At 41.3% G+C, this 22,677-nt stretch overlaps 1 protein-coding gene across 1 annotated transcript in view; it reads left to right on the forward strand.

Moving 5' to 3' along the window:
* The window catches only part of LOC306733857 (scavenger receptor cysteine-rich type 1 protein M130-like), a gene marked incomplete at its 5' end in the record, with an annotated part of 37,816 nt that extends 17,604 nt beyond the window's left edge, over positions 1 to 20,212 (forward strand). Inside the window, 7 exons of the mRNA XM_079215163.1 lie at positions 11,095 to 11,427; positions 11,520 to 11,804; positions 14,941 to 15,291; positions 15,382 to 15,678; positions 19,025 to 19,366; positions 19,459 to 19,743; positions 20,068 to 20,212. Coding sequence (XP_079071289.1) covers positions 11,095 to 11,427; positions 11,520 to 11,804; positions 14,941 to 15,291; positions 15,382 to 15,678; positions 19,025 to 19,366; positions 19,459 to 19,743; positions 20,068 to 20,144 — 1,970 coding nt within the window. The 3' untranslated portion in view covers positions 20,145 to 20,212. The remainder of the gene's footprint in view (positions 1 to 11,094; positions 11,428 to 11,519; positions 11,805 to 14,940; positions 15,292 to 15,381; positions 15,679 to 19,024; positions 19,367 to 19,458; positions 19,744 to 20,067) is intronic.
* Positions 20,213 to 22,677: the final 2,465 nt, after the last annotated feature.

Consider the following 22,677-nt stretch of genomic DNA (forward strand, 5'->3'; position numbering starts at 1 on the left):
TGTGATCTATATACTTCTCTAATGTAATCAATAACTTACTGTGATCTATATACTTCTAATGTAATCAATAACTTAGTGTGATCTATGTAATTCTAATGTAATCAATAACTTACTGTGATCTATATACTTCTAATGTAATCAATAACTTACTGTGATCTATATACTTATCTAATGTAATCAATAACTTACTGTGATCTATATACTTCTAATGTAATCAATAACTTACTGTGATCTATATACTTCTAATGTAATCAATAACTTAGTGTGATCTATATACTTCTAATGTAATCAATAACTTAGTGTGATCTATGTACTTCTCTAATGTAATCAATAACTTACTGTGATCTATATACTTCTCTAATGTAATCAATAACTTAGTGTAAACTATATACTTCTCTAATGTAATCAATAACTTACTGTGATCTATATACTTCTACTGTAATCAATAACTTACTGTGATCTATATACTTCTAATGTAATCAATAACTTACTGTGATCTACATACTTCTAATGTAATCAATAACTTAGTGTGATCTATATACTTCTACCGTAATCAATAACTTAGTGTGATCTATATACTTCTGCTGTAATCAATAACTTACTGTGATCTATATACTTCTAATGTAATCAATAACTTACTGTGATCTACATACTTCTAATGTAATCAATAACTTAGTGTGATCTATATACTTCTACTGTAATCAATAACTTACTGTGATCTACATACTTCTAATGTAATCAATAACTTACTGTGATCTATATACTTCTAATGTAATCAATAACTTACTGTGATCTACATTCTTCTAATGTAATCAATGACTTAGTGTGATCTATATACTTCTACTGTAATCAATGACTTACTGTGATCTATATACTTCTACTGTAATCAATAACTTACTGTGATCTACATACTTCTAATGTAATCAATAACTTAGTGTGATCTATATACTTCTACTGTAATCAATAACTTACTGTGATCTATATACTTCTAATGTAATCAATAACTTAGTGTGATCTATATACTTCTCTCATGTAATCAATAACTTACTGTGATCTATATACTTCTAATGTAATCAATAACTTACTGTGATCTATATACTTCTAATGTAATCAATAACTTAGTGTGATCTATATACTTCTAATGTAATCAATAACTTACTGTGATCTATATACTTCTAGTGTAATCAATAACTTACTGTGATCTATATACTTCTCTAATGTAATCAATAACTTAGTGTGATCTATATACTTCTCTAATGTAATCAATAACTTACTTTGATCTATATACTTCTAATGTAATCAAGACCTTAGTGTGATCTATATACTTCTACTGTAATCAATAACTTAGTGTGATCTATATACTTCTACTGTAATCAATAACTTAGTGTGATCTATATACTTCTACTGTAATCAATAACTTAGTGTGATCTATATATTTCTAATGTAATCAATAACTTACTGTGATCTACATACTTCTAATGTAATCAATAACTTAGTGTGATCTATATACTTCTACTGTAATCAATAACTTACTGTGATCTATATACTTCTACTGTAATCAATAACTTACTGTGATCTACATACTTCTAATGTAATCAATTACTTACTGTGATCTATATACTTCTACTGTAATCAATAACTTAGTGTGATCTATTTACTTCTCTAATGTAATCAATAACTTAGTGTAAACTATATACTTCTCTAATGTAATCAATAACTTACTGTGATCTATATACTTCTACTGTAATCAATAACTTACTGTGATCTATATACTTCTACTGTAATCAATAACTTACTGTGATCTATATACTTCTAATGTAATCAATAACTTACTGTGATCTACATACTTCTAATGTAATCAATAACTTAGTGTGATCTATATACTTCTACTGTAATCAATAACTTAGTGTGATCTATATACTTCTACTGTAATCAATAACTTACTGTGATCTATATACTTCTAATGTAATCAATAACTTACTGTGATCTACATACTTCTAATGTAATCAATAACTTAGTGTGATCTATATACTTCTACTGTAATCAATAACTTACTGTGATTTACATACTTCTAATGTAATCAATAACTTACTGTGATCTATATACTTCTAATGCAATCAATAACTTACTGTGATCTACATTCTTCTAATGTAGTCAATGACTTAGTGTGATCTATATACTTCTACTGTAATCAATGACTTACTGTGATCTATATACTTCTACTGTAATCAATAACTTACTGTGATCTACATACTTCTAATGTAATCAATAACTTAGTGTGATCTATATACTTCTACTGTAATCAATAATTTACTGTGATCTATATACTTATAATGTAATCAATAACTTAGTGTGATCTATATACTTCTCTAATGTAATCAATAACTCAGTGTGATCTATATACTTCTCTAATGTAATCAATAACTTACTGTGATCTATATACTTCTACTGTAATCAATAACTTACTGTGATCTATATACTTCTACTGTAATCAATAACTTACTGTGATCTATATACTTCTAATGTAATCAATAACTTACTGTGATCTACATACTTCTAATGTAATCAATAACTTAGTGTGATCTATATACTTCTCTAATGTAATCAATAACTTAGTGTGATCTATATACTTCTACTGTAATCAATAACTTACTGTGATCTATATACTTCTAATGTAATCAATAACTGAGTGTGATCTATATACTTCTCTAATGTAATCAATAACTTAGTGTGATCTATATACTTCTCTAATGTAATCAATAACTTAGTGTGATCTATATACTTCTACTGTAATCAATAACTTACTGTGATCTACATACTTCTACTGTAATCAATAACTTAGTGTGATCTATATACTTCTACTGTAATCAATAACTTACTGTGATCTATATACTTCTAATGTAATCAATAACTTAGTGTGATCTATATACTTCTACTGTAATCAATAACTTAGTGTGATCTATATACTTCTCTAATGTAATCAATAACTCAGTGTTATCTATATACTTCTCTAATGTAATCAATAACTTACTGTGATCTATATACTTCTTCTGTAATCAATAACTTACTGTGATCTACATACTTCTAATGTAATCAATAACTTAGTGTGATCTATATACTTCTACTGTAATCAATAACTTACTGTGATCTATATACTTCTACTGTAATCAATAACTTAGTGTGATCTATATACTTCTCTAATGTAATCAATAACTTAGTGTGATCTATATACTTCTCTAATGTAATCAATAACTTACTGTGATCTATATACTTCTACTGTAATCAATAACTTACTGTGATCTATATACTTCTAATGTAATCAATAACTGAGTGTGATCTATACACTTCTCTAATGTAATCAATAACTTAGTGTGATCTATATACTTCTCTAATGTAATCAATAACTTAGTGTGATCTATATACTTCTACTGTAATCAATAACTTACTGTGATCTACATACTTCTACTGTAATCAATAACTTAGTGTGATCTATATACTTCTACTGTAATCAATAACTTACTGTGATCTATATACTTCTAATGTAATCAATAACTGAGTGTGATCTATATACTTCTACTGTAATCAATAACTTACTGTGATCTATATACTTCTACTGTAATCAATAACTTAGTGTGATCTATACATCAAAGCCTTCTGGAGGTCAATGTAAATGCCAATAGAATACTCATCATGTTCTTTGTTATTCTTCCACATCTCCATTAGTGCAGAGGGAGTAGTTCTATTTCTACTGAATCCATACTGATGTTCACTCAATAATTCATTTTGACTTATAAAGAGATACAATTTCTGCAGAAATAATTTCTCTAATATTTTAGAGAATGGAGGAAGAAGGGATATTGCTCTAGAATTATCATGTAATGCTTATCTTCATTTTTAAATATTGGTACTACCTTTGCAGTTTTCATTTTATCATGAAAAATACCTTTTTGAAAGACTGATTACATTCATAGGTCAGAGGTCCTGCAATACAATCAATTACTTCTTTAATGATTTAATATCAATAGAATATATATCAGAAGATCTTTTGTTTTTAAAGTTGTTTACAACTTCAATGATTTCAGTCTCATTCACGGCACAAAGGAACATGGAATGTAAATTATCCTTAATAAGGTTATCAAACTAATCTTTTCCGTTATCAGGCACAACTATCTTTTTGTCCAGAGTCGTTCCAACACCCAAAATAATCATTGATATCATCAACAATACTTTTTAAATCGTCCACAGAGTTGTTTAGAAGGAAATTCAGATTTGTATTCTTTATTTCTGGTAATCTGATTACTTTGAAATCCTTTGAATATTATGTTTTACTATCCTCTAGTATTTTATTATAGTATTGTGATTTCATAATGGAAGTCAGTTTATTCTTATAAAACTTATATTTTTCTTCACTTTCATTGGTTCTCAGTTGTAAATGTGTTTTGTCAGGTACATTGTTCTTTTTACTCTCTGCAGACTTTCAGTCTTCCATGGCTTTCCTATCTATCCTTTACCCTGCAGCTTCTAATAGGACAATGCTTATTGCATAACTCAAACAATATGAAAGAAATGCATCAGAGGCCTGATTATGATCATCAGCATACTCCTCATCCCAGCTGTTGTTTTAAGTTCCATCTTAAAGCCTCAATTCTCTCAGCTGTTCTCATTCTTACTGGTTTACAGGAAGGCTCATTTAAACTGAACAGTTTCCCTTTTAATGATGCAGGATCACAAACATATGAAAATGATCACTAATATCAGTTCAAAACAAACCACGTGTTAAGCGGTGTGTGGTGTTGAGGACCCAAATGCACAGACGCAGCAGTTCAAGTTCCTAGGGCGGACTTTATTGCGACAAAAACAAAACACAACGAATAGACACAAACAAATACCACCGGTAATGTCCAGCGAACAGAAGGGGATCCACCTCCCCTGCTCCAGAGTCGGGAGGGCAACTCTACCGCTCTTGTGAACAATGCTCCTGAAGCACGCCGGCCGGATACCGCTCCAGAGTCGGGAGGGCAACTCAACCGCTCCTGTAGACAATGCTCTTGAAGCAGCAAACCAGACTGGAACTGGAAGAACCCGACAAATGAGCCAGGTATACAGTGGTCCCTAGATCACCTGCCGGTGATCAAGGCAATGCACAACAGCTGGGATGAAGAAGAGGGGCGTGGCAGTGGGCGGAAACCGGGGGTGGGGACTTACGAGCAGACAGGGAATCCAACAGTACCCCCCGATTGACCGTGTAGACGGGGCCCCCCTCAATGAGACGGGGGGGTGGAGGGGGTACAGGCGGAGGATTTAAGGGACTGGAGACAACGGGTTTGAGGAGAGAGACATGAAATACTGGGTGAATTCTCATGGAACGAGGCAGCTGAAGTTTTACCGACACCGGGTTGACGATGGAGATGATGGGAAGGACCGACATATCTGGGGGAGAGGTTCCTACACTCGGTGCGGAGGGGGATGTCCTTGGCCGAAAGCCACACCAATTGACCAACACGGTAGTCCGGGGCTGGAACACGCCGTCGATTCGCCGATCTCCTGTTCTGCTCTGCTGTGCGAAGTAGAGCGGCCCGAGTCTCTCTCCACACGCGCCTACAACGACGGGCATTGCTTTGGACCGAAGGTACGGCAACCTCAACCTCCTGGCTGGGGAACAGGGGAGGCTGAAAACCCAAAGAGGCCTCAAATGGGGACTTGGGATCGGGCGGCCTCAGGAACAAACAGGCGGTTCGGGGGACCTCCTCGGGGTCAGGCTGGGTGTGCTGGGCCTCACGTACCACCCTCTCAATCTCCCAGGTGACTGCACCCAGCACGCACGAGGCGGGCAGGATGGTGTCGAGAGTAGAACCTCCCTCCTCCGGAGCAAACTGATGGGAGAGTGCGTCCGGCTTGGTGTTCTTGTGCCCTGGCCGGAAGGTGATGGTGAAGTTGAAGCGTGTGAAGAACAAAGCCCAGCGGGCCTGGCGGGAATTGAGGCGTCTCGCCGAATGGATATATTCCAAATTGTGGTGGTCGGTCCATACAATGAAGGGAAGCACCGATCCCTCCAGCCAGTGCCTCCACTCCTCCAAGGCTAACTTGACCGCCAACAGTTCGCAGTTGCCAACGTCATAATTCCTCTCCGCCGGGGACAATCTGCGGGAGAAGAAGGCACAAGGATGGAGCTTGGAGTCGGAGGCGGACCGCTGGGAAAGTACCGCTCCGACTCCGGTGTCCGAGGCGTCCACCTCGACGACAAACTGGCGGGTCTCGTCTGGGTGGACCAGAATCGGGGCCGAGACGAACCGATCCTTGAGGGCACGAAAGGCCCCGTCGGCCTCTGGTGTCCATGAAAAACGGACCTTGGAAGAGGTGAGTCGTGTCAGTGGTTCTGCCGTTCGGCTGTAGTTCCGGATGAACCGACGATAGAAATTGGCGAACCCCAGAAACTGCTGAAGCTTCTTTCTTGCAGTGGGCACCGGCCACTCCGTTACTGCCTTAACCTTCTTGGGGTCCTTTCTCACCTGACCCTCCTCGATAAAGACCCCCAGGAACTGCACAGATGTAACGTGAAACTCACACTTCTCAGCCTTCACGAAGAGCTGATCCAACAGCCGTTGCAAAACCAGGCGAACATGGTTGGTGTGCTCCTGGGGATTCGGGGAGAAGATGAGAATATCGTCAATATACACAAACACAAAGCGGTTCAAGAAGTCGCGGAGGACATCGTTCACCAGGGCCTGAAAGACGGCAGGGGCATTAGTTAGTCCAAACGGCATCACCAAATATTCAAAGTGTACCAGGGGTGTGTTAAAGGCCGTCTTCCATTCGTCCCCCTCGCGAATTCGGACCAGGTGGTAAGCGTTGCGGAGATCCAGCTTGGTGAATATCTTGGCTCCAGCTAGGGATTCGAAAACAGAGGACATCAACGGCAACGGATACTTATTCTTAATAGTGATTTGATTCAAACCTCTGTAGTCGATGCAGGGACGGAGGCTCTTGTCCTTCTTCGAGACGAAGAAGAAACCCGCTACCACAGGTGATGAAGAGGGGCGTATGATTCCAGCGGCGACCGAGTCCGTGATGTACCTCTCCATAGACTCACGTTCTGGCCGGGAGAGATTATATAACCGGCTCGAGGGAAGTGGAATGCCCGGGAGCAGGTCAATGGCACAATCGTATGGACGATGAGGGGGAAGTGAAAGAGCCCGCTCCTTGCTGAACGCCTCTCCCAAATCCACATACTCCTGAGGCACTGCGACGAGGCCAGGACCGGTGTCAGGCTTGCTGGGAGGAATAACCTGACGGGGCAGCGCAGACCTGAGGCAGCGAGAATGACAGGCAGAACTCCAACCGGTGATCCTACCTCCAGCCCAATCAATCTGAGGATTATGCTCCCTGAGCCAGGGAAGTCCCAGAACCAAGGGTGTCTGGGGGGACGGAAACGCATAGAACCGGGTACAATGGCTGTGATTGCCAGACACGTGCAGGGAAATTGGCTGAGTCCAGTGTGTTATCTCCGCCAGTGAACTACCATCCAATGCGCTTACCAGCAGAGTGCGCTCTAGCGCCTCCACAGGAATCCCTTGGCTCCTAATAAAGTCAGTGTCCAAAAAGTTCTGTTCAGCCCCAGAATCAATGAGGGCTGACAGGTGCACAGGGCCCGATGACAGCCTCACGGTGGCAGGAAATAATGACCGAGACTCAGAATGGGGAATTCTCCTTGACCCACTCGCCAGCACCCCCACTCCTACTGACGAGCTCTCTCTTTTGGCCGAGCGGAGCACACGGCCCTGCGGTCTCCCGACTCCCCGCAGTGCAGGCAGCTTCCTGTGCGGAGGCGTCTCTCTCTCTCTCCTCCGGAGAGAGGTGAATCCGCCCAAGCTGCATCGGCTCCGGTTCCAACGGGGGAGGGACCGAGGAAGGAGAGCGGGCGCGCTCCTGGCCGTACCGTCCGACCGGGCTCGGAGGCTGAGAGCCGGGAGCGGAAGAAAACTGGCGCACCGGATTGGAAGACCGGTAGTTCCTCTCCCGACGGCGTTCCCGAATACGGCTGTCCATCCTGACTGTGAGAGCGATGAGCTCCTCTAAGGAATCCGGTTCGTCCCGGACGGCCAGTTCATCTCTCAGAAGCTCCGACAGACTGCAGCGGTACATCCCCTTCAGCGCCTCATTCCCCCAACCCGACTCCGCCGCCAGAATCTGGAAATCCACGGAGTATTCTGCTGCGCTGGTGGACCCCTGGCGGAGACCGAGCAGGCGCTGTACAACGTCCCGGGTGTACACCGGGTGGTCGAATACGCTCTCGAAAGCCTCCTTGAAGCGCTCGTAGGAGACCCGAGCAGGGCGTCTGTGGAGCCATGCCTCAGCCCAGACCAGCGCCTTACCACCTAACAAACCCACCGTATATGCCACCTTCGCATTGTCCGAGGCGTACGTGCGGGGCTGCTGGGTGAAAACAAACCGACACTGGAGCATGAACCCTCAGTACTCCCCAGACGCTCCACCATAAGGCACAGGAGAGGGAACAAAGGACTCACGGGTGCAGGCGGACTCCTCGTCCTCCGGGACCGGCTCCGCGGCGGCGCAACGAGAGGTTGTGCAACATGCCTCCGATCTCCTCCATCTGGGATCCGATGGTACGCTGGGAGTTCAGTAAGTCCTGCAACACCTGCTGGTGTTGGCCGAGGAGAGCGCCCTGCGAGGCAACCGCTCCCTGTAGCTGATCTGCAGAAAGCGATGCTGCTGCGGCGGCTGGGTCCGTCATCATTGGTCGGGTTGTTCTGTTAAGCGGTGTGTGGTGTTGAGGACCCAAATGCACAGACGCAGCAGTTCAAGTTCCTAGGGCGGACTTTGTTGCGACAAAAACAAAACACAACGAATAGACACAAACAAATACCACCGGTAATGTCCAGCGAACAAAAGGGGATCCACCTCCCCTGCTCCAGAGTCGGGAGGGCAACTCTACCGCTCTTGTGAACAATGTTCCTGAAGCACGCCGGCCGGATACCGCTCCAGAGTCGGGAGGGCAACTCAACCGGTCTTGTGAACAATGCTCCTGAAGCACGCCGGACGGATACCGCTCCAGATTCGGGAGGGCAACTCAACCGCTCTTGTGAACAATGCTCCTGAAGCACGCCGGACGGATACCACTCCAGAGTCGGGAGGGCAACTCAACCACTCCTGTAGACAATGCTCTTGAAGCAGCAAACCAGACTGGAACTGGAACAACCCGACAAATGAGCCAGGTATACAGTGGTCCCTAGATCACCTGCCGGTGATCAAGGCAATACACAACAGCTGGGATGAAGGAGAGGGGCGTGGCAGTGGGCGGAAACCGGGGGTGGGGACTTACGAGCAGACAGGGAATCCAACAGTACCCCCCCCTTAACGGGAGCCTCTTGGCGAACCACCGGATCTACCAGGGTTCTGTCGATGGTAGTCTCTAATGAGCCCCGGATCAAGAATCCGAGAACGGGGCACCCAGCACCGTTCCTCTGGGCCATACCCCTCCCAGTCTACCAGGTACTGATATCCCCTACCCCGCCGGCGGACATCCAGGAGGCGATTGACCGTGTAGACGGGGCCCCCCTCAATGAGACGGGGGGGTGGAGGGGGTACAGGCGGAGGATTTAAGGGACTGGAGACAACGGGTTTGAGGAGAGAGACATGAAATACTGGGTGAATTCTCATGGAACGAGGCAGCTGAAGTTTTACCGACACCGGGTTGACGATGGAGATGATGGGAAGGACCGACATATCTGGGGGAGAGGTTCCTACACTCGGTGCGGAGGGGGATGTCCTTGGCCGAAAGCCACACCAATTGACCAACACGGTAGTCCGGGGCTGGAACACGCCGTCGATTCGCCGATCTCCTGTTCTGCTCTGCTGTGCGAAGTAGAGCGGCCCGAGTCTCTCTCCACACGCGCCTACAACGACGGGCATTGCTTTGGACCGAAGGTACGGCAACCTTCATTCTTACTGGTTTACAGGAAGGCTCACTTAAACTGAACAGGTTCCCTTTAAATGATGCAGGATCACAAACATATGAAAATGATCACTGATATCAGTTCAAAACAAGCCACGTGTTACTTGGCCATGAACATTTGTAAACATGTTATCAATAAGTGATCACTTTCCTTAGTTATATACCAGGTTCATCAATAAGAGGCCAGTTAGCTAAACATAACATTACAAAAATCAGTTGTTAATTTGTGTTCATTCCACTTTAACAGATCAATATTAAAGTCACCACAAACAAAAAGTGATTTCTTTTTAGAAACTTTACCAAGGCGTTCTATGAATGCAACGCAACAATATTCTCTTAAATTAAGTAGAATTAATTTCAATCGTCAAACTCTCCATAATATCATCAACAACTGTGCTATCGATTAATATATCACATTCTGTTTATGAACTTATATTTTATTGAATATTTATGAAATAACTATACTTAAAGGGGTTTTGAATGGTTGCTAATTGTAAATATAAAAGAATCCCACATAGTGCCTTTATGAACCCCATTTGAGAACCACTGATCTATCGACTCTAAATGGACCATCATTTTCTCAATGAACATCATGCTGTAGTGAACTAAACTTGAAACTAGCGATTAAAACCATAAACTCATGTTTACAATGTTTACTAAAGTAATGAATCAAATGAGAAGTAGAGCAGTTTTCTTGTAGACTTCGAAACAATCAGATGAGAAGCATTGACTTCACTTTTCAGAACCGGAGGTTGACTCCTGCACTAGCAAACCAAAGCTTTACAGTTATGTCATTCTGATTGGTTGTTCAAGTTGTTCAAGTTTTCTTTATTTAAAGTGTTTTTGTGTTGACTGATGAATATGAGGATGTTACCCCTTTTCACCATTGTGACCCAACTTATGACATATTTACTTATGAAAACACCTCAGTCAATGCACTGTATGTATTGAACCAGTATTATGTTATGTTTTATTATTGCAAATTGTAATTATCATTATTACCATCAACCTATGTGTCTTTTTTAATTATTTTTTAATTCCTCTGAATTATAGTTTAATGACATCTCTTTATTTCGTGTCTGGAGTCTTTCATCTCTCATGTATCTTCTCTCATCTCTCAGACTCTGTCAGGCTGGTGAATGGAACCAGTCTGTGTTCAGGTAGACTGGAGGTGAGGTCTAACCAGTCTACCCAGTCTACCCAGTCTACCCAGTGGGGGTCCTCAGTGTGTGAAGAGGACTTTGACCAGCAGGATGCAGAGGTGGTCTGTAGGGAGCTTGGCTGTGGCGCTCCTTTAGTCCTCCAGGGGGCGCTCTATGGAGAAGTGGAGGCTCCAATGTGGACCAAAGAGTTCCAGTGTGGAGGCCATGAGTCTGCTCTCCTGTACTGTAGAAGCTCAGGCTCAGAGAGAAACACCTGCTCACCTGGCAAAGCTGTTGGACTCACCTGCTCGGGTAGAAGAGGAGCTGCAGCTTTGATCTGCTTCATCTCTGTTCTCCTGGAACTCACTTTGTTCTTTACTGACGACTCTCTGCTTTCTGTTCAGAACCTGTCAGGTTGGTGGGAGGAGCCAGTCGCTGTGCAGGATCACTGGAGGTGAAACAAGGAGACTGGAGACCAGTAGATGATTATGACTGGACCCTGAAGGCAGCAGCTGTTGTCTGTAGAGATCTGGACTGTGGCTCTGCTGTTTCTACAGGACGGAGATACGAGTCCTCAGAGAGAAATGTGTCGTGGATCGACTATGACTGTGTTCAGTCTGCATCTCCTCTGAGGGAGTGTGTATCATCATCAGAACTCTCTTCCTCCAGCCTGGATCTCACCTGCTCAGGTAAGCTCATCATGTAATTCATATGTTTCAGTCCTGTCCCTCCCTAACTACAGACTGTGAATCTGTATATAATACATTCTCTGAGGTGTCTCTATTCCTCCATGAGCCTTCACCTGTCTCTTCTTATTGGTGAACCATTATATTCCCCATTGTCTCATTAAACTTGACTTGTTTTCATGTTTAACTCTACTGGCTCAGCACCTTATTGCTGAAGTGGAGACGTGTTTCTTCATCAAGTTAAAGCACATCTTCTGAGGTGTGGATCCACAACGCTTGCTGGTGAATTCTACAGGATAGTTTGCCCAACATGATGAACTTTCATCCCTTAGCATCAGAGCCCTGTTTTGTAATGGCGCTCCAAAAGGCTGTGCTGTGGTTAGGCCACGCCCCCAATGCAGATGAGACAGAGTTTCATTTAAGTCAAAGAGAATCCTCCTCCAGTCTGACTTACATTGTTATGTTTGATCTTCTCCAGTCCACTGACAACACGTTGCTGTGAGTCAGCGTCCACCAACAGGACAGAGGCTCAGACTCTATACAAGAGTCACACCTCTTCAAGTCCATACCTTATGTTTTACATGTTTTCACTTTTTTATATTTGGGGTTTCCTGTTTTATTTTGTCATTCGCCGCTCACTCTCGTTTCACATGAGTTCACTTCCTGTCCTTGTGTGTTTCCTGCCAGTGTGATTACCGTCCCGCCCTGATCAGCTTCACCTGTTCTGAATGACCTGTCCTCCCTTGAGTGTTTAGTCCTTGTGCTCCTCTTTGTCTGTCCCAGTTGGTCTTGGTAGCTCCGTGTCGAGCGTTCAAGTCATTTCTCTCTGTGATCTTGTTAACCTAGTTTTCTACTCTGCTTTTCCCAGACTGCCTTTGGTCTCTCATCTGTTTTTTGCTTTATTTGCCTTTTCTGACTTCCCACCTGTGAACCAAACCTTTGAAAGTAAAGACTTTTATTTGGAGATGTTCTCCTCTTGACTCCTTGCCTCAGTGAAGTCTTTGGTCTTAACGATAAGCAGTGGACGTAGTCACCGTGACGTCATCCATCAGTTTCTGGACGACCGTTTAGAAACCTAGAATATAAGACTTTGGCTCTCGCCAGCTTGTTTTTTTCAACCAGAAGGGAAATATAGCTACGTGCAACCAAACTATTAAAATTAACTTCGATGGAGTAAAAACTCACTGAAAGGGTTAAAGTTATGTGATGAAAACACGGACCACTCTCAGACCAGACCACGCAGTGGTAGAGACCTGTCAATCACAAGGGAGCCCCGCCCTAAAGCATCCCCTGCTGTATGACCTAGATTAAGGTTGTGTTTGTGTTTTATTCAGTCAGTCATTACAATACAATAAGTAAAGCCACAATGTAATATACACTACAGGAAGACTGAAGAGGTAGAAGCATAATGCTGATATATTTATATCCTAAATTATTATCAATTGAATCAGATAATTAATTTGATTTCATGAAAAAAAAAAAAATATATATATATATATATATATATATATATATCTTTTTCTGGCCATTCTGAGAGTATAATGAACCCACAATGTGATGCTCCAGATACTCCACTAGCTCAAAGGAAGGACAGTTTATAGCTTCTCACCAGCATCACTGTTTAAGCTGTGCTAACATAATTACTTTGAATATTATGTTTTTCTATCCTCTAGTATTTTATTATAGTATTCCTTCTTTTGTGATCTCATAATGGAAGTCAGTTTATTCTTATAAAACTTATATTTTTCTTCACTTTCATTGGTTCTCAGTTGTAAAGATGTTTTGTCAGGTACATTGTTCTTTTTACTCTCTGCAGACTTTCAGTCTTCCATGGCTTTCCTATCTATCCTTTACCCTGCAGCTTCTAATAGGACAATGCTTATTGTATAACTCAAACAATATGAAAGAAATGCATCAGAGGCCTGATTATGATCATCAGCATACTCCTCATCCCAGCTGTTGTTTTTAGTTCCATCTTAAAGCCTCAATTATCTCAGCTGTTCTCATTCTTACTGGTTTACAGGAAGGCTCACTTAAACTGAACAGGTTCCCTTTAAATGATGCAGGATCACAAACATATGAAAATGATCACTGATATCAGTTCAAAACAAACCACGTGTTACTTGGCCATGAACATTTGTAAACATGTTATCAATAAGTGATCACTTTCCTTAGTTATATACCAGGTTTATCAATAAGAGGCCAGTTAGCTAAACATTACATTACAAAAATCAGTTGTTAATTTGTGTTCATTCCACTTTAACAGATCAATATTAAAGTCACCACAAACAAAAAGTGATTTCTTATTAGAAACTTTACCAAGGCGTTCTATGAATGCAACGCAACAATATTCTCTTAAATTAAGTAGAATTAATTTCAATCGTCAAACTCTCCATAATATCATCAACAACTGTGCTATCGATTAATATATCACATTCTGTTTATGAACTTATATTTTATTGAATATTTATTAAATAACTATACTTAAAGGGGTTTGAATGGTTGCTAGTTGTAAATATAAAAGAATCCCACATAGTGCCTTTATGAACCCCATTTGAGAACCACTGATCTATCGACTCTAAATGGACCATCATTTTCTCAATGAACATCATGCTGTAGTGAACTAAACTTGAAACTAGCGATTAAAACCATAAACTCATGTTTACAATGTTTACTAAAGTAATGAATCAAATGAGAAGTAGAGCAGTTTTCTTGTAGACTTCGAAACAATCAGATGAGAAGCATTGACTTCACTTTTCAGAACCGGAGGTTGACTCCTTCACTAGCAAACCAAAGCTTTACAGTTATGTCATTCTGATTGGTTGTTCAAGTTGTTCAAGTTTTCTTTATTTAAAGTGTTTTTGTGTTGACTGATGAATATGAGGATGTTACCCCTTTTCACCATTGTGAACCAACTTATAACATATTTACTTATGAAAACACCTCAGTCAATGCACTGCATGTATTGAACCAGTATTATGTTATGTTTTATTATTGCAAATTGTAATTATCATTATTACCATCAACCTATGTGTCTTTTTTAATTATTTTTTAATTCCTCTGAATGATAATTTAATGACATCTCTTTATTTAGTGTCTGGAGTCTTTCATCTCTCTTGTATCTTCTCTCATCTCTCAGACTCTGTCAGGCTGGTGGATGGAACCAGTCTGTGTTCAGGTAGACTGGAGGTGAGGTCTATCCAGTCTAACCAGTCTACCCAGTCTACCCAGTCTAACCAGTCTACCCAGTGGGGGTCCTCCGTGTGTGAAGAGGACTTTGACCAGCAGGATGCAGAGGTGGTCTGTAGGGAGCTTGGCTGTGGCGCTCCTTCAGTCCTCCAGGGGGCGCTCTATGGAGAAGTGGAGGCTCCAATGTGGACCAAAGAGTTCCAGTGTGGAGGCCATGAGTCTGCTCTCCTGGACTGTAGAAGCTCAGGCTCAGAGAGAAACACCTGCTCACCTGGCAAAGCTGTTGGACTCACCTGCTCAGGTAGAAGAGGAGCTGCAGCTTTGATCTGCTTCATCTCTGTTCTCCTGGAACTCACTTTGTTCTTTACTGACGACTCTGCTTTCTGTTCAGAACCTCCTGTCAGGTTGGTGGGAGGAGCCAGTCGCTGTGCAGGAACACTGGAGATGAAGCATCAAGGAGACTGGAGACCAGTAGATGATTCTTACTCTGTCTGGACCCTGAATGCAGCAGCTGTTGTCTGTAGAGATCTGGACTGTGGCTCTGCTGTTTCTACAGGACGGAGACACGAGTCCTCAGAGAGAAATGTGTGGAGGATCAACTCTAAGTGTGTTCAGTCTGCATCTCCTCTGAGGGAGTGTGTATCATCATCATCACTCTCTTCCTACAGCCTGGATCTCACCTGCTCAGGTAAGCTCATCATGTAATTCATATGTTTCAGTCCTGTCCCTCCCTAACTACAGACTGTGAATCTGTATATAATACATTCTCTGAGGTGTCTCTATTCCTCCATGAGCCTTCACCTGTCTCTTCTTATTGGTGAACCATTATATTCCCCATTGTCTCATTAAACTTGACTTGTTTTCATGTTTAACTCTACTGGCTCAGCACCTTATTGCTGAAGTGGAGACGTGTTTCTTCATCAAGTTAAAGCACATCTTCTGAGGTGTGGATCCACAACGCTTGCTGGTGAATTCTACAGGATAGTTTTCCCAACATGATGAACTTTCGTCCCTTAGCATCAGAGCCCTGTTTTGTAATGGCGCTCCAAAAGGCCGTGCTGTGGTTAGGCCACGCCCCCAATGCAGATGAGACAGAGTTTCATTTGAGTCAAAGAGAATCCTCCTCCAGTCTGATTACATTGTTATGTTTGATCTTCTCCAGTCCACTGACAACACGTTGCTGTGAGTCAGCGTCCACCAACAGGACAGAGGCTCAGACTCTATACAAGAGTCACACATCTTCAAGTCCATACCTTATGTTTTACATGTTTTCACTTTTTTATATTTGGGGTTTCCTGTTTTATTTTGTTATTCGCCGCTCACTCTCGTTTCACATGAGTTCACTTCCTGTCCTCGTGTGTTTCCTGCCAGTGTGATTACTGTCCCGCCCTGATCAGCTTCACCTGTTCTGAATGACCTGTCCTCCCTTAAATGTTTAGTCCTTGTGCTCCTCTTTGTCTGTCCCAGTTGGTCTTGGTAGCTCCGTGTCGAGCGTTCAAGTCATTTCTCTCTGTGATCTTGTTAACCTAGTTTTCTACTCTGCTTTTCCCAGACTGCCTTTGGTCTCTCATCTGTTTTTTGCTTTGTTTGCCTTTTCTGACTTCCCACCTGTGAACTAAACCTTTGAAAGTAAAGACTTTTATTTGGAGATGTTCTCCTCTTGACTCCTTGCCTCAGGGAAGTCTTTGGTCTTAACGATAAGCAGTGGACGTAGTCACCGTGACGTCATCCATCGGTTTCTGGACGACCGTTTAGAAACCTAGAATATAAGACTTTGGCTCTCGCCAGCTTGTTTTTTTCAACCAGAAGGGAAATATAGCTACGTGCAACCAAACTGTTAATATAAACTTTGATGGAGTTAAAACTCACTGAAAGGGTTAAAGTTATGTGATGAAAACACGCCCCACTCTCAGACCAGACCACGCAGTGGTAGAGACCTGTCAATCACAAGGGAGCCCCGCCCTAAAGCATCCCTTGCTGTATGACCTAGATTATGGTTGTGTTTGTGTTTTATTCAGTCAGTCATTACAATACAATAAGTAAAGCCACAATCTAATATACACTACAGGAAGACTGAAGAGGTAGAAGCATAATGCTGATATATTTATATCCTAAATTATTATCAATTGAATCAGATAATTAATTTGATTTCATGAAACAAATATATACATATATACATATATATATATATATATATATATACATATATATATATATATATATATATATGTATATATATATATATATATATATATATATATATATATATATATATATATATATATATATATACTATCGTTCAAAAGTTTGGGGTCACCCAGATACAGTTTCAGTTTCTTCTCAGTTTCCTTCATGGAATAGTCTTCATGTCTAAGAACAAGAACAGACTGGAGAGTTTCACATGAAAGTTCTCTTTTTCTGGCCATTCTGAGAGTATAATGAACCCACAATGTGATGCTCCAGATACTCCACTAGCTCAAAGGAAGAACAGTTTATAGCTTCTCACCAGCATCACTGTTTAAGCTGTGCTAACATAATTACTTTGAATATTATGTTTTTCTATCCCCTAGTATTGTATCATAGTATTCCTTCTTTTGTGATCTCATAATGGAAGTCAGTTTATTCTTATAAAACTTATATTTTTCTTCACTTTCATTGGTTCTCAGTTGTAAATGTGTTTTGTAAGGTACATTGTTCTTTTTACTCTCTGCAGACTTTCAGTCTTCCATGGCTTTCCTATCTATCCTTTACCCTGCAGCTTCTAATAGGACAATGCTTATTGTATAACTCAAACAATATGAAAGAAATGCATCAGAGGCCTGATTATGATCATCAGCATACTCCTCATCCCAGCTGTTGTTTTAAGTTCCATCTTAAAGCCTCAATTCTCTCAGCTGTTCTCATTCTTACTGGTTTACAGGAAGGCTCACTTAAACTGAACAGGTTCCCTTTAAATGATGCAGGATCACAAACATATGAAAATGATCACTGATATCAGTTCAAAACAAGCCACGTGTTACTTGGCCATGAACATTTGTAAACATGTTATCAATAAGTGATCACTTTCCTTAGTTATATACCAGGTTCATCAATAAGAGGCCAGTTAGCTAAACATTACATTACAAAAATCAGTTGTTAATTTGTGTTCATTCCACTTTAACAGATCAATATTAAAGTCACCACAAACAAAAAGTGATTTCTTATTAGAAACTTTACCAAGGCGTTCTATGAATGCAACGCAACAATATTCTCTTAAATTAAGTAGACTTAATTTCAATCGTCAAACTCTCCATAATATCATCAACAACTGTGCTATTGATTAATATATCACATTCTGTTTATGAACTTATATTTTATTGAATATTTATTAAATAACTATACTTAAAGGGGTTTTGAATGGTTGCTAATTGTAAATATGAAAGAATCCCACATAGTGCCTTTATGAACCCCATTTGAGAACCACTGATCTATCGACTCTAAATGGACCATCATTTTCTCAATGAACATCATGCTGTAGTGAACTAAACTTGAAACTAGCGATTAAAACCATAAACTCATGTTTACAATGTTTACTAAAGTAATGAATCAAATGAGAAGTAGAGCAGTTTTCTTGTAGACTTCTAAACAATCAGATGAGAAGCATTGACTTCACTTTTCAGAACCGGAGGTTGACTCCTGCACTAGCAAACCAAAGCTTTACAGTTATGTCATTCTGATTGGTTGTTCAAGTTGTTCAAGTTTTCTTTATTTAAAGTGTTTTTGTGTTGACTGATGAATATGATGATGTTACCCCTTTTCACCATTGTGACCCAACTTATGACATTTTACTTATGAAAACACCTCAGTCAATGCACTGCATGTATTGAACCAGTATTATGTTATGTTTTATTATTGCAAATTGTAATTATCATTATTACCATCAACCTATGTCTTTTTTAATTCTTTTTTAATTCCTCTGAATTATAATTTAATGACATCTCTTTATTTCGTGTCTGGAGTCTTTCATCTCTCTTGTATCTTCTCTCATCTCTCAGACTCTGTCAGGCTGGTGAATGGAACCAGTCTGTGTTCAGGTAGACTGGAGGTGAGGTCTACCCAGTCTACCCAGTCTACCCAGTCTAACCAGTCTACCCAGTGGTGGTCCTCAGTGTGTGAAGAGGACTTTGACCAGCAGGATGCAGAGGTGGTCTGTAGGGAGCTTGGCTGTGGCGCTCCTTCAGTCCTCCAGGGGGCGCTCTATGGAGAAGTGGAGGCTCCAATGTGGACCAAAGAGTTCCAGTGTGGAGGCCATGAGTCTGCTCTCCTGTACTGTAGAAGCTCAGGCTCAGAGAGAAACACCTGCTCACCTGGCAAAGCTGTTGGACTCACCTGCTCGGGTAGAAGAGGAGCTGCAGCTTTGATCTGCTTCATCTCTGTTCTCCTGGAACTCACTTTGTTCTTTACTGACGACTCTCTGCTTTCTGTTCAGAACCTGTCAGGTTGGTGGGAGGAGCCAGTCGCTGTGCAGGAACACTGGAGGTGAAACAAGGAGACTGGAGACCAGTAGATGGTTCTGACTGGACCCTGAAGGCAGCAGCTGTTGTCTGTAGAGATCTGGACTGTGGCTCTGCTGTTTCTACAGGACGCAGATACGAGTCCTCAAAGAGAAATGTGTCGTGGATCGACTCTGACTGTGTTCAGTCTGCATCTCATCTGAGGGAGTGTGAAACATCATCATCAGTCTCTTCCTCCAGCCTGGATCTCACCTGCTCAGGTAAGCACATCAGTGACATCATCTATGACATCATCTTTTACAGCAATTTCCCCAGTATGTTCCTTCCTCTGTCACAGTGACAGTCAGTGGTTTTCCATTGGACTGAACTGTAAAGTATCCGGGACAACGACATCCTAAAGTGTACAGAGGTGGGCTTGTTTCTGGAAGCTTCAGCTCCTCTATAGATTGCTGATCTTCACCTGGCAGGACACACCTGTTTGTCTGTCTGTCTCTGTGTTCGTCAGACCCGTGACATCACTTCCTTTTTCAGGTCCATCTTGTTCAATGGTTAAACGTGAACTTCCATCATCTCTGTGTTTACAGACCTGCTGCTTCAGCCGAACATCTCCATGGACGGGGTCTCCGAGGCCCAGCAGCAGGGGGCTGAGGTATTTGTGTGATCTTGCACTATGATGGCTGTGTTCAATATGTACTGTTCCTGTTGTGGTTAATAAATATATTGCATGGACTAATGTCTACATGTCTTATTATTATTAATTATTCTTATTCTTATTATTCTTATTATTCTTATTAATATGTGAACCATTATAGTGAACAGTAAATAATCTGCCACTACAATATAGTAACAATCAGTAAACAGCAAAGTGGGATTTCCTTTTCTTGATTTATACATAGCTCTTCATTATTGATGTATGACTTTGCCCAAACTGAGACTCGAGGATATAATAGAACAGGAGAATATTTTAGTCTACGGTGTTGAAAATCCCGTCTGTTTTCAGCACCGTAGACTAAAATATTATCCTGTTCTATTATATTCTCGAGGTTCTATTCTATACATTCACCCCTAACTAACAGTAAGAACACTTCAATCAAACCGAGAACAAATCAAACGGTGTTATCAGCACATACTTTATTTCATCTACTTTGAAAGAGTGAATGTGACATTTGTCTGCATTTAAAAACGTACATTTAAAATGCGTAAAAAGGCAACGAAAACCAACAGAAAAGAGTTCACCCTCAGAAACAGAAAGATTATTCAAAGAAACCTAGCAAATTTCAGACCAATCGTATGAAAGAAATGCAAGGTTACTGCGTCTCATCAAATATTGATGACTAAATGTTCATAAACTATAGACTTTATGTTATTTAGAATCACTGATGCACTCCCCAAAGAAATGTATGTGTGGAATCTTTTTAAGTTTCAACAAGGGATCCTGCCTCTCTCTCTTTCTGCCTCCAAGTGTATATGCAAATGTTATTTGAAATGTCCCAAGCAATATTTTGGAAAGACCGAACTGTCCCCACCAATATTTTAGCAAACTTGTCCCGTCCTTTGGTTCTGAAGGAAGCCAGTAAGTCTTGTGGGTGAATGGATGCTAGTTTCTGAGCTTTTGGGTGACACTTTCTTCAGCGGCCAAGTCTACAAAGCATTATAAACATACTTATGTGTATTCATAGTTATAAGCAGTCCTAAATATGCATAATACTTTATAACATAAACATGCATTCTTAAGTATTTTATAATGACTTGGTCATTTTAAAAAACTAATTTACATATTTGCAGGCACACTTTTGCATGTATTTTCTATGTTATAATTCCCCACATTATAATCTTTTCATTATGCATTATAGTCATGGTTATAATACTAATAACCCTTTGGGGGCGGGGCCCGCGCCGATGCGGTCGGGCAGGTGTTTAAGTTTTTAATAAAAATTATATTATCACAATAATACGTCACAGAGATATGGTTTCAAATCTGGCGGATATGTTTTCCACTTCCGCGTCTGAGCATCTGTACATGGACGTGTTCAATGTGAGTCAGAAGATGCCAAGCAAAGAGTCCTGAGCAAATATATAAATAAATTCGCTAACAAGCAGCTACCCGGAGCTAACGGGCCAGATAGCTGGCTACAGCGTTTCTGTGAGACTGAACGGTGAGTAATCAATTGTTGCCCCTATCACTATTAGCATTTAGCAAGGGTGCAATTTACCATTAGGGGTGTTATTTAACCTCTTAAATCCCCTCACTGTGTTTCAGAGGCTGCAGAGTGAAGATACCGCCTCGTCGGGAAGGATTGTTCATCATAATTTAACCAGGACCCGATAACAAGTATTTCAACCAATATATCAGTTAAGAAAGTTCAAAGAAATATTAAAAATAAAAAGATGGGAAGAACCAAGAGTAGCGGCTTGTCACTTAAAGGAAGAGGTCCACCTTAAAAAAGGTCAGTCTACCGTAAGGGAGCCTGAGCTGAAGCTGTCACTAACTTTGGGGCAAACCCTGTTCACTCTGGACGGTGGCCTGTTGTGGCAGCTCTCTTCCAGTCTCTTGCACACAGTGATCAGATCGGGCCTTGGTATTGGCTGATGCCCAAAAGCCCATGTATCACCACCGGGACTGGAAAAGTCTGGTCGGCGCAAACTCTAATAGTTAGCGTATGTGTTCTTGAGATATACGGCCCAAAACATGTTTTAGTTGTGAGTGTCGCTGGGGCCGTGACTTTTGACCTCCAAAATCTAAATCGGAAACATTTGTAGAAATCCCCTCCATCGCTATGAGAATGAACTGTAAGCACGTAGATGGTCAGACAGACGAGGTGAAAACATAACGCCTCGGGGCCACGGGCATCGACTTAGAATTATACTTCACAGGACACAGGCTTTGCTGGTCTACCGCTGCCTTGTGACTTTCAGATTAGAAACTGGTAAGCGTCCGCGCCGGTACTCTTGTCTGCTTCTCCACACTGGGAGGGTAACGGTAAGTTTAGTAAAACAGTGACTGCGGATAAGGATTGAGGTGTAGTTATGTTGCAAGTCATGCAGAAACCTCCGTCAAGTCACGGGGGGAAAACGTTTTAAGAAGGGAAAACACACTTTGACCAAATTGTAAATATTCAGATTTGAAAACATAAGGAAACCACTGCGGAAACTACAGAATGATATTTAAAAAAACTCTATAAAACCAAAAAAGA

This window comes from Taurulus bubalis (genome assembly GCF_910589615.1).
Source record: "Taurulus bubalis genome assembly, chromosome: 3".
Classification (NCBI taxonomy): Eukaryota; Metazoa; Chordata; class Actinopteri; order Perciformes; family Cottidae; genus Taurulus; species Taurulus bubalis.